The following is a 13,785-nucleotide window of genomic DNA, read 5'->3' as shown; positions in this document are numbered from 1 at the left end:
AACAAAATGTTTATGTCCCTTTATTGAGATAGAGTACTGTGTATTCAGAAATCTTATAGTGCACTTAGGAGTAATTTCAGACAACTACATGGTCCAAAAACACAGTTATTTCGTAGTGCATTTCTTTTAAACAATAGATGGAAATTTAAAAAATCCCAACTGCACTTTCTTAATAATATTTTCCAGTGTGATGTACTATATGGCAAGAATTAAATCAAAATTAAACAAGAATGTGTCCATAGTATATACATGGATGCCTCTCTCGCACTGTCATTTTCTGTGTTAAGGGGACTGTGAAATAAGGGCAGAAACTCTAAATTGGCATTTTTAAATTAGAAAGAAAATATCACAGGGCCCATGTATACTAAGTTGCAAGTTGATTGGACTTCAACTTCATCAAAAACTACCTTGAACAAAAACTTTAACCTGAAACTTGCACTATCATTTTTTTTGTTCAGTTGACCTTCAAGTTGTGGTCAAAACTCTAATTTGGCATTAAAATCAGAAAGTTCATATTATAGTGCACATGGGTACTAAGTTTTAAGTTGATTGGACTTCAACTTCATCAAAAACTACTGTACATGACCAAAAACTTTAAGCTGAAGAGGGACAAATGGACGAACAGACAAACAGATAAATTGACAAACAAACAAACAAATGGATGAACAGACAAACAGACAAATTGACAAACAAACAAACAAATGGACGAACAGACAAACAGACGAACAAGCATAGGAATGGACGCACAGACCAGAAAACATAATGCCCCTCTAATATTGTAGGTGGGGCATAAAAAAAACTTCATCAGCTTTACTCAATATAGACAATTCTATGTTCAGGGGGTCTTGAAATCTTTTGATAGCTTCCAAAGTGCTAATCGTTAACCTTTTTTTGCTGGACCAAATCACTTCTTTACTTTAAAATTCATGACCCAATTTTTTTACAGTGTAATTTCATCCCCCAACTTGCTATTTAAGGCATAAAACATGAAGAAATACATTTGGAAGGGGTATAAAAAAAAATAACAAGCATCACACTGTCCACACTGGGAACAATGAAAATCTTATTTCAATAGCTGTGTACTAGGACCTAACTAGTCTATGTTTTAAACTTTCTTTTTGTGAAAAATCATGGATTTGGTTGTAAACGTCAACATGCTTATATACCTTTATTGAAATGAGTATGGTGTATTGAAAACTGATTAAATACATTCACAAGCTATTGTATAGTGCACCAAGGAGTAAATTCTGACAATAACATACTGTTGTTTATATGTCTGAATCTATCTTTTGGCAAATATGTATTGGTATGTTGTAAACAACAAAATGTTTATGTTCTATTATTGTGATAAAAGTAATTTTTGACAACTGTATATTGAAATGTTTGAAATTTTCTATTGAATAATATTTATGTTTTGGTTGTAGAAAGAACAAAATTGTTACTTACATTTATTATAAGAGCATACTTTGTTATGGTAGATGTTGTAAATGGCATGATAATATCATCCATATCGGTTGGTAAGTTGGCTCGTTCTTGCTGGAATATCACGGCATATTTCATTTGCTCTGTTATTGTTACATTTAAATAAAACTTTGATCGCTCTGTTTTAAGAAGTGGTCCACCGCTAGGATCTGTTATATGGATCTGTCAAAAGAAAGCATAGTCTGTTTTAATACTGTAAATTCAGAAATTATTGCGTGCATTTATTATTGCGATTTTGTCATTTTAGACTTAAATGCGATTTTAATTATAACGATTTTGAGAAAAATCCTGTTTAATTCATATGAATGATTTCAAAATGCGAGTTTAAATTATTGCGTTTACAAGTCTGTCGCATTTTTCGCAATAATAAAAACCTCGCAATAATTTCTGAATTTACAGTAGGTAAAAGTATAATGAAAGTCCAGTCTGGAGATTTTAATCTGACTGGAGATTTTTTAGAGTAAATCTTCCGACTGAAAAAAAATGAACAACATGAGCTCCCTACTCCAAAATGTGGTGACATACAATATACAGTACATATATTACTATAAGAAATGAAATGTTGACACAGAAATATGTGACTCCTGTCTACAGAAAACTTGATAAAAGTCAATTTGATGGGCAGCAACATTGCAACAATCCAATTAGCTGGACCCTGACCTAGGTCGCTGGACCTTCAAATTGTCATCCAACTGATTTGTATTGATAATGATTCAACTTAATAGATAATATCATTCATGGACCACAATGTCAATCAAATTCAAACAAATATTTGGTCAGAGAACACTGAAGATATGGTTGCTTCATACATTGGGGTACATGAATTGAATTCATGTTATCAGAGGTGCCTTTTATTGGTTGTAAATTTATCATGGAATAGGTCATGCTCTACTGAATCCACAAATATCTAGTTGTCAGGAACTATAGTCATCCTTTACAAAAATCAGACTTTTTTTGGTGGAAAATTGTACCCACTGATGACATATGTCCTCTGAAATTCCAAATCATAAGGTTGCTGGATGTTTTAAAAGAAATAAAAAAATATATAAAGTGCAACCTGTATGATGCCATTTTCAGTACACATGACACTTTAAAAAGTGCCAGTACAAGTATCATGAAAACATTGTTTTATCATCTGTCTATCTTAATTGGTTACCATATATACCAACAGACAAGTCTCAAACGAGGACATTAACTACAAAAACAAACTCAGACAGAAAGGCATAAAGTCAGCGATATTATCAAACATCAACTTTTTAAGACATTTCATTTTAACAAATGTCAGTTTCATAATGTTTACAGTCACATTTAGTGATCATGTTTTCCAAATTTCTGATAGAGAAAAGCTGAAATGGCTACAAGCTATAACTGATTTATTGAAAACAATAACTAGTGAAATTGAGAATGGAAATAAGGAAAGAGTGAAAGATACAACAACTGACCAACGATATAGATGAACTTTATAATAAAACCTACCAGAAACTGATCATGTAATGGAAGGTTAATACCCTAGAGCGTTAATTGATATACTAAATGACAACAATATTGAATGGTGATGAGGTAAATAGATGCAATTCTGTTGTATACAGCATATATATAACAACAGATGTTTCTGTCTCTCATTGAACAACATCAATTAGGTACTTACTCCATACTGATGTCAAGGAGTGCTTTTAAGCTGTATTCACTTATTTGATTATGAACTTTCCTTTTTGAATTTTCCTCTGAGTTCAGTATTTTTTTGATTTTACTAATTTTTGGGTACAAAATTTTGAGTATTGTTTTAAACTTATTTTTTTAAAGGTGTTTGATTTCATTGTTTTAGAAATTCATGAAAACATTCCTACAGAAAATTGGTTATGTGATGAACATTTGAATTCCTGGTACCCCTGTACCTAAAATCTAAACAATCATAATGAATAATCCATAGTACTTATATTCTTATCTTTTGCTTGGAAAGATTTAGTATTAAATAGAAAAAAATCAAGACTATTTATAAGCATTAATAGAATTGTCTTATTGGATAGGAGGATGGCATTTCTTGTTATTAAATTAAATTGCATAAAGCTTCCTACTCTTGTCACTATTTTTGCTATCCTGATTAACCAAATATAATTTCAATGTCTTAAATCTTTTTAATTGTTAATTCATATTGATATAATCCATACCTGCAATACACCAGACGCGCTTTTCGTCTACATAAGACTCATCAGTGACGTTTAGATCAAAAAAGTTATAAAGCCAAACAAGTACAAAAAGTAAAATCACAGAAATACTGAAGTCGGAAAGTCCATAATCACATGGCGAAATCAAATAACAAAACGCATCAAAAACGAATGGACAAGAACCGTCATATTCCTGACTTGGTACAGGCATTTTCAAATGTAGAAAATGGTGGATTAAACCTGGTTCTATAGCGCTAACACTCTCACTTTAATGACAGTCTCATCAAATTCTGTATATTTACATTGATGCGTTAAATAAACAGACAAAATAAATAAAATAGTCAAAATATGGGTACATCAGTCATCATCCAAACAATTTTAAAAGGAACAATTTAACAGAACACAAAAAAATTTGAAGAGCATTAATGACCAAAAAATCTAAAAAGATATGCCAAATATGGCTAATGTAATCTATTACTCATATAAGTTAATCCTTACTCTTTCAATAAATTTTAAGTTTTGTCAACTGGAAATTTATTAAAATGATTATATAATTGATATTCATGTCAACACTGAAATGCTGACTACTGGACTGGTGATGCCCTCGGGGACGAAACCTCTACCAGCAGTGGAATCGACCCATGGCCAGTGGTGTAAATAGTTATCAGAGATACCAGGATTATAATTTAATGTCACTTTAAGAGTGGAATATCCCAAATTAAAAATTTGAATGAGCAATTTTTCCACAATTTAAAACAAAACAATCAATTAAACCATAGATTATAGGACTTTAAATTATGAAGAACATTATAATACATGTACATATAAAAATTTTGTTGGATTGTAAGAATTATCTTGTACACAAAACTCCCAAAGGCATTTTGAAATGTTGGCAGATATGATGATCTTAGAACGTATGTACCAAAACTATTATATTTTGAGAAGGACAAAAAGAACCTAGAAAAATGACAAGTAATGTGAATTATTGGCAATTAACAGATATTAAATAATACCCTATTGCACACCACGCACACAGCTTTATTTTCAGCCAATAATCTTAATATATTGATGCTGCTAACAAAGGCTAACCTTAATATATCTTGTAGAAAGGAAATGATGGTAAAAATGTCAAAGGTTTTAAGACAAAAAGTTTATTCTCTCTGGGATAAGTAATTTCCTAATTACAACAGATGACAATTTGTCATGCAATGTCTATAGTCTAATTTTTATTGCTATGACATTGCAGAAGATTACATAAAGATATTGAAGTCAGAAGGGATTACTACATTTAAGTTGAAAATATGAGAATTTTTATATTTTTCAAAATCTACCAAATATTACATAATAGTTCAGTTTAAGATTAGCTGTTACATAGAAATGAGAGTTTCAGATTATGTCAATAAAAGATCTTGTTTTGCAAATGATATTTCATGTGAAAATAATTGCTTAAGTGCTTGACCCAATATAACATCCTGTAGTCCAGAATTGTTTTTGTTAAAGCTTAAGGTTTTTATATCAATCAAACAACTTGTTTTGTTTGTATTGATGTAGTGCAGAAAGTGATGTTCAAATGATTAACACAAAAATTATAATCCAGCAGTTCAGTGTTTGTATTTGTTTTTCTTCTTTGTTTTTAATTCCGATGGTGTAAACATGTCTGTTAGGAAGGGCGTACCTGACCTTGTTCTCATTTTCATTTACTGTTAACAAATGCTAACTTTAAAAACAAAATTCATTTATCATAAATGGAAAAAAAATATTTTCATAGATTTGCTTCACACATTTATCTCCTTATTATTAAAAAAAACAACTACTTATTAAGTAGTGATTTGGTCCAATCAAAAAATGTCAAAAGTTAGTACGTCTGAAGCTGTCAATCTACAATTGTAGACTCCCTTAATACAAAACTGTAAATATTTTGAGTAAGAGCTGGTAGACTTTATAATTTTGATATTATTTGTCCCAATAGTAGTACACTTCATTGTAAAAATCTTTATGAGATAAAGCAAATACTATCTTTTGGTCAAAAACAAGCTTCTGTCCAAATCTTTCTAGTAATTTCCATATAGATTTGACAAGGTTATTGATGCCTTAAAAAACTTAAACAGGAGACTTAACCTAAATATTGAAGCTACAGACAAAGACGCTGACATAGGAATCTAGGATAAATCATTCACCAAGAATGTGTCCTTAGTACATGGATGCCTCACTCACACTATCATTTTCTATGTCAGTGGTAAGTGAAACTGGGGTCAAAACTCTAATTTGGCATTAAAATTGGAAAGACCATGTCATAGGGAACATGTGTTATAAGATTCAATTTGATAATGACTCCAATATAATAAAAAAAAGTTACCTTGACCAAAAACTTTAACCTGAAGTAGGATGTATAAACAGGACTGACTGATGCACAAAAAAACCAGATGCAGACAGATAAACATAATGCCCCACCTAGGGGCATTTAAATATTCCTTAAGCAACCCATTAATTTGAATACAAGGAAATGTGAGTCTTTTTCAATTGTCTTCTTTTTAGAATGATGAAATAAACCAGCACTTAAAGCCATACTCAGATGTCTTACCGGAAATCCTACCGTGTACTAAAATACAATGTTACTTCTTCACAGAACTCAAATTGCAAATGAAAGAAAAAGGATTACAGCAAAAAAAAAAAAAAAAATGTACAAAAGATATATTTTGTTTTCTTTAATGTTTGTTTTTTTCTTCAGTTTTTCTAATCTTAATAACAATAGTACTCATACATGGTGACCTCAGCTGTAGATCTTGAAAGTTTCATAAAATTGATGATTTTCTTACAAAACAGTAAATTTTGACTTTTTGATGGATTTTTCAATATTCACTCACTCAGGTTTTCATTGATTATTTGTTAATCTTCTGTTTTGAGAAATAGTTGCAACAATGATAAAAAGTAAAATCATAAAAATACTGAACTCAGAGGAAAATCCAACCAGAAAGTCAATAATCACACGGCAAAATCAAATGACAAAACACATCAAAAATGAATGGACAAGAACTGTCATATTCCTGACTTAATACATTGACACTTGGGGGTTATCAACTTTAGATTATAAACATATCATTTCTCCTAAGCTCAGCTAATTACAGCATCAAAACTTGTAAAGGAGTAATTTAAGTTCGGTAAGGGCCATATTTGGCCCCCATTATAACGTTCAGAGTTAGAAGACAATTATTGTTTTAAGTTGCCTTAAAGACATGTGAGAAAGTTAAACAGAACTGTTTTGTCAAAGTTTAATTCTAACACATTGATTTTTACATCCAAAAAGGTCAAGATAAGGGATTTTTTTGTGAAATTTGACAAAATCAGCTGGATTTCAACCAAATAAAGGACGAGGAAACATAGAGCGCAGGCGTCGACAAGCTTAATATTCGAATAAGACATGTGAAATGTCTTCACAAACATTATTTTAAAAGATCTTTGTTGTTGACGTATGCGCTCTATGTTTCATGTCCAAACATCTATTGAAATTTACCCATTTTCATTGTTTTTTCCGAGAAAAATCAATATAAGTACAACTTGTGACGTCATAATGAAACGCAGAAACGTCAAATTTTTAACAAAATGGCTTATATCCTATCTAGTCCATGTATTAGCTATAATTTACCATGATATTGGTCAATAAATCTGAATTTGAAATTTGCGCTAAAAAAAAGGGGCCATTTTAGGACCTTATCGAACATACTCCTTTGGTATGATTGTCAATGAGACAACTATCAGATATGTCAAGGATATATACACCTACAAGGTATCCCCTTAATTTTTAGAATCTATCTTGAATTAATCCATAGAAGAGAGGCGAAAGATACCAGAGGGACATTAGATAAAATAGAAACTGACAAATAATAGTACACAAGACACAACATAGAATAAAAAACTCTGGAAGGGTAAGCAGATCCTGCTCCACATGTGGCACTATTTGTGTTACTCATGTTATAACACAGCTAACTTTACTATCATATTTTATGTACTAGTTGATTAAAGAGATGGAAAAGATACCAAAGGAACTTTCAAACTAATAAGACAACAACAACTGACAATGCAATGGCAAGAAAAAAGATCAAAAGACTAACAACAATACAGAAAACACAACATAAAAGCACTAAGCTTGAGCAACGCAAATGCCACAAAAATCCTTGGATGATCTCGGGTGCCCTGGAAGTGTAAGGGGGTTAGGCTCATCACTTTCAAAGCAAAACACCTAAAGATTATACAGATAAAGTTAGGTTCAAACTGTCCAAATTGTTTCAAAAGAGTCAGTATTTTACTAAAAATATCCCCTTTTACATGTTTTATGATTTCAGCTTTAGAAACAGCAGAAATTACCCAAATAAAAATGTTCTAATAAAGTTTATTAATTATCCTTGTAGGGACCAATAGATAAGATTGAAATTTAAATACACATAGAACCTGAGATACTTGTCAATTATTGTTAGTTATTCAGATCATAAATCATTTTGAATGACAAAAATATTTTTATATGAGTTTTGCATTATTGAATTACAACAATCAAGATAAATTAACAAAGAAATGGTTTGAAAAAAATGGTTCTACTACAAAATCTCTTATAATTTTTTTCAGGGAGATGTCAATTTTTGAATTTTTGAAAAGAAGCCAACATTCTTTAAGAAGAATAGATTTAATTTTTGATTAGACTTAACTAACCTTTAATAGATTAAACTTATTAATAAGTCTGGGTATCTACGTAGTAAGCAGGGACAGAATAGAAATAGTTCATTATCCTAATATGATCCTGGTTTCTGTTAGTGGCATATTTTGTGACGTTTAAGGGTAATGATTGGCAATACACCACTAGTCAACATATCAAACAGATTTATATTGAGCTAATATGATAATGAAAAGGGTTTTTTTGTGGGTACCAATTCTAATGGATTGAAGAAACATTGTATCATCATTGATTTATTTTGTGGTTTTGCCAAAATATACATACAAGCCTATAGAACATTTGTATTTCATTCAACATTTGAACTTGTGGTTAACCTATTACCATGAAAACCATAAAATTGATATCCCATAGTAATCAGAAGGATATCTTTATGTATATGTATGTAAATAATGCGTAATGATCAACTAATAGCAAGAATTTCTACAGCTTTTTATGTAAAGGTACCACTTATCCCAATTTTTAAAACAATAATGTGTCCATAGTTCACGAATACCACTCTCACACTATCATTTTCTATGGTCAGTGGACAGTGGACAGTATAATTGGGGTATAAACTCTAATTTGGTATTAAAATTAGAAAGATCATATCATAGGGTATATGTGTACTAAGTTTTAAGTTGATTGAACTTCAACTTCATCAAAAACTACCTTGACCAAAAACTTTAAACTGAAGGGGAACAGACAGATGAATGACTTGACGAAAGAAAGGATGGACGCACAGACAGAAAAACATAATGCCCATAAACGGGGCAATAAAAGGAGATGTCTGAAAAATAAGAAAACACCTCACATCTCACAACTGATAACTGCAATCTGCTGATATTTTATGATAAAATTGAGAATGGAACTTCCCCATAGAAAATATCAATGGAATTCCAGTGGAATACCAGTTGATTCCACTGGAATTCTACTGGTTTACAGTGACTCATTTGAATTCCACTGGTAAATCATTTAAAACTAAAAATTCCAGTGGAATTTGATTGGTGATTCCACTGGAATGACATTTGAAAATTTTACCACTGTAATTCCACTGGAATAATGACATTTGAAAATTTTACCACTGCAATTCCACTGGAATACATTGTTGGGTTGCATGATTTATCATTAGATACTGATGGCCATTTTTTGGGGTAGAAAAAGTATTTATATTATATTCTAATGACTATTCTCAGTACAATTCATTTGTACCTAGTCAAAATAATTATGATGTCTTAATTGAAAGGCAATTTAATTGTTGCTTAATTTAATGACAACTTCTGCAGCAACGTGCAAAGAAAAAAAATTAAATTGCCATTCTGTTCAAAAATGTTTTAATGCATCACCCTTATTTATTTCTTATATATTGAAATTTATCTGAATACAGCCTCTCCCACCATACCGGCCAAATTAAGAAGACCCAGCAGAGTTGCATTATATTAAATGGTTATTCCTTGAAATCGGATACCAGCCGGTATTGTTGTATTTAAATAATTATATCATTATAACTCATTCTCGAAAAATGGGCCTTGTCATCTGAAATGATTTAAAATTACTGTTTCATTTGTATAACTGTAACCTACAAATTGTTCGGTCAATAAAATTCAATCAGGTCACCTAATAGTCCAGGCTGTAATATCTGTTCACCTGTCAATATCGTTTCATAACTCTCCTTTTTTATTGCGTTATGACAAGGTGTAACATTTGTAACTTACAACACACGTATAGATGAATATCATAGGTACCGTATAGATGAATATCATAGGTACCGTATAGATGAATATCATAGGTACCGTTCGACCGTACAGAGTAGAACATTTTAACTAATTATTCGTGAAATATCATAAATGTATGGTGTTTTTATTTTTTTATTCCTGCAAAATAAAAAAATAAAATAAGATGAAATAGAAGTTGTAGCTGTATTTTAAGATAGATATTATATACAAAACTAAAATTTAAAAAGGAAAACGTATATTTTAATGAAAGTGAAATACATTTTCAAAACATTCTCAAACACCCATATTAAGGGGAAGTAACTCTTGTGATTTTAAATTTCTACAAACCGGCAAACCCCGCAAATCGGCTGTTTCCGTAGTCCAACGGACGACCGGTTTTGAGAAGTTCACTGAAATACCATTACAGGGACGAATCAACTTCGGGCCGATATTATATGGGACGAGATTGACACCTTGACTTAAACGCACTTGCAAATATGACGTCATATGATTACGCTGGATAACAAAAATGGAGAATCCAAACGCAGATGTTTTCAGATAAGTATTTGATTTAACATAGAATGATTATGAAATACAATTTGTTGAGGCAATATAAAACATTTAGGATTTTAATCTGAGCAAAACATCAGAAAGTTTAGGCAGACAATAAATTAATGAAGAATGATAAATTGATATATTGTTGTCACATACATAACAGACATATCGTATTAAATCTGACATGTAAATGGTACATGGGTATATATGATAATCTGATATGTAGAAATTAAATTGTGTGAATAATATTCATCGTAAATTAACTTGGTGAAACGTTAATAATAATTTAAGTCGCCAGTTTTATCTTCAAGGGTTAAAGGGGGGGGGGGTACTAAATTTGAGTTTAACTTAAACTTCCAATGCAATTTAAGATGCATAATGCTGTTTCTATTGAATTTATTGCTTCATACAATCATTACCTCTTGAACAATTGATTCTTTGTGGATATTTTTGTACTTTTAGGGGATTAAATATGAGCTGCCAGCAATGATATGAAACAGATTTTATGCAGACTCCATTTTAATACCTTTATTCAGCAATTATAGTTTGAAGTACAGAGACAGCAAGTTTTGAATTACAGAAAGGAAGAGAAGTTTATATATCACACATAATTTTTATATTAGTTAATCAGTTTGTGGGTACGGTTTAAGCTGACCATATAGACACTGTTTTTATTCTACTTATACAAACCATGCAGGACATTTTTCTGTTCATGGATAGGATGTTAAAAATGTTATTTATTTGAATATGATCAGATCAATCATATGATGAATCACTATATTTTGTGTTTCTCATAAGTAGTGATAAGGCCAGCAATAGGGCGTATATGTCAGAGTAGCAATTCCACTGGAACTCTAGTTATTCCACTGGAGTTGCAGCAAAATACCACTGGAATTACATTCGCATTCCACTGGAATAATTTGGCTGGAATTCCACTGGAATACAAGTGAAATAACACTGTAATTTCCACTGGAATTCCAGTGATTATCAGTGGAATAATTTGGCTGGAATCCAGTGAAATAACACTGGAATTTTCACTGTAATTCCAGTGGAAAGCCAATGTAGTTCCAGTGGAATTCCAGCCAAATTATTCCATTGATAATTACTGGAATTCCAGTGGAAATTACAATGGAATATCAGTGGTATTCCAGTGTAATTCCACTGATTTTTTTCTCTAGGGTTATTTAAGAAGTACCTGTAGTGAGATGTAATACAGTTTTTGTTGGCCAAATAGACACAGAACAGGTACAGAAGATTTATAGACAGACTAGGTAAATGAAATATATTGATTAATTGATTGATTGGTGTTAAAAACCATTTTCAACATAAATGGGCCTTTTAATGGCGTCAGTTTATATTGGCAGAAGAAGCACGAGTTCCTAGAGAGATCCATCAACCTTCCAAATAAAAACTGACAATCCAAATCAATTCAGGTTGGAGTTGAGAGCACCTACTAACAAAGTGTGGTATTTAACTCACAACCTCATTGTTGACAAGCTAGTGATATGTCAGGTTGAAGTTGATTGCACCTGCTAAAAAAGTGTGGTATTAAACTCACAACCTCATGGTTGACAAGCTAGTGATATGTCAGGTTGGAGTTGAGTGCACCTGCTTACAAAGTGTGGTATTAAACTCACAACCTCATGGTTGACAAGCTAGTGATATATCAGGTTGGAGTTGAGTGCACCTGCTTACAAAGTGTGGTATTTAACACACAACCTTATTGTTGACAAGCTAGTGATATGTCAGGTTGGAGTTGAGTGCATCTGCTAATGCAGTGTGGTATTTAACTCACAACCTCATTGTTGACAAGCTAGTGATATGTCAGGTTGGAGTTGAGTGCACCTGCTTACAAAGTGTGGTATTTAACACACAACCTCATTTTTGACAAGCTAGTGATATGTCAGGTTAGAGTTGAGTGCACTGGTAATGAAGTGTGGTATTAAACTCACAACCTCATTGTTGACAAGCTAGTGATATGTCAGGTTGGAGTTGAGTGCACCTGCTAACAAAGTAAGGTATTTAACTCACAACCTCATGGTTGACAAGCTAGTGATATGTCAGGTTGGAGTTGAGTGCACCTGCTAATGAAGTGTGGTATTTAACTTACAACCTCATTGTTGACAAGCTAGTGATATGTCAGGTTGGAGTTGAGTGCATCTGCTAATGAAGTGTGGTATTTAACTCACAACCTCATTGTTGACAAGCTAGTGATATGTCAGGTTGGAGTTGAGTGCACCTGCTTACAAAGTGTGGTATTTAACACACAACCTCATTTTTGACAAGGTAGTGATATGTCAGGTTGGAGTTGAGTGCATCTGCTAAAAAAGTGTGGTATTTAACTCACAACTTCATTGTTGACAAGCTAGTAAAATTTCAGGTTGGAGTTGAGTGCACCTGCTAACAAAGTGTGGTATTTAACTCACAGCCTCATTGTTGCCAAGCTATTGATAAGTCAGGTTGGAGTTGAGGGCACCTGCTTAAAAAGTGTGGTATTTAACTCACAACTTCATTGTTGACAAGCTAGTTAAATATCAGGTAGGAGTTGAGTGCACCTGCTAATGAAGTGTGGTATTTAACTCACAACCTCATTGTTGACAAGCTAGTGATATGTCAGGTTGGAGTTGAGTGCACCTGCTAAGGAATTGTGGTATTTAACTCACAACCTCATTGTTGACAAGTTGGTGATATGTCAGGTTGGAGTTGAGTGCACCTGCTAAAAAAATGTGGTATTTAACTCACAACTTCATTGTTGACAAGCTAGTGAAATGTCAGGTTGGTTTGAGTGCACCTGCTAACAAAGTGTGGTTTTCAACTTACAACCTCATTGTTGACAAGTAAGTGATATGTCAGGTTGGAGTTGAGTGCACCTACAACCTTATTGTTGACAAGCTAGTGATATGTCAGGTTGGAGTTGAGGGCACCTGCTAACGAAGTGTGGTATTTAACTCACAACCTCATTGTTGACAAACTAGTGATATGTCAGGTTGTAGTTGAGTGCACCTGCTAACAAAGTGTGAAATATAACTCACAACCTCATTGTAGACAAGCTAGTGATATGTCAGGTTGGAGTTGAGTGCACCTGCTTACAAAGTGTGGTATTAAACTCACAACCTCATTGTAGACAAGCTAGTAAAATGTCAGGTTGGTATGAGTGCACCTGCTAACA

General features: G+C 32.3%; 2 protein-coding genes across 5 annotated transcripts in view; one reads left to right on the top strand and one right to left on the bottom strand.

Annotated features, from left to right (window-relative positions):
- Nucleotides 1-13,785, top strand: part of LOC134720795 (chromosome transmission fidelity protein 8 homolog) — a 211,064-nt gene that overhangs the window by 149,359 nt on the left and 47,920 nt on the right. The gene's annotated exons all lie outside the window — the stretch shown is intronic.
- Nucleotides 1-13,785, bottom strand: part of LOC134720791 (alpha-2-macroglobulin-like protein 1) — a 300,001-nt gene that overhangs the window by 250,081 nt on the left and 36,135 nt on the right. For all 4 annotated transcript variants that reach the window (XM_063583299.1, XM_063583300.1, XM_063583301.1 and 1 more), the window contains exon 14: nt 1,447-1,644. In XM_063583299.1, coding sequence (XP_063439369.1) covers nt 1,447-1,644 — 198 coding nt within the window. The remainder of the gene's footprint in view (nt 1-1,446; nt 1,645-13,785) is intronic.

Source organism: Mytilus trossulus, chromosome 6, assembly GCF_036588685.1.
Source record: "Mytilus trossulus isolate FHL-02 chromosome 6, PNRI_Mtr1.1.1.hap1, whole genome shotgun sequence".
Lineage (NCBI taxonomy): Eukaryota > Metazoa > Mollusca > Bivalvia > Mytilida > Mytilidae > Mytilus > Mytilus trossulus.
This window is presented reverse-complemented; position numbering and strand designations above follow the sequence as displayed.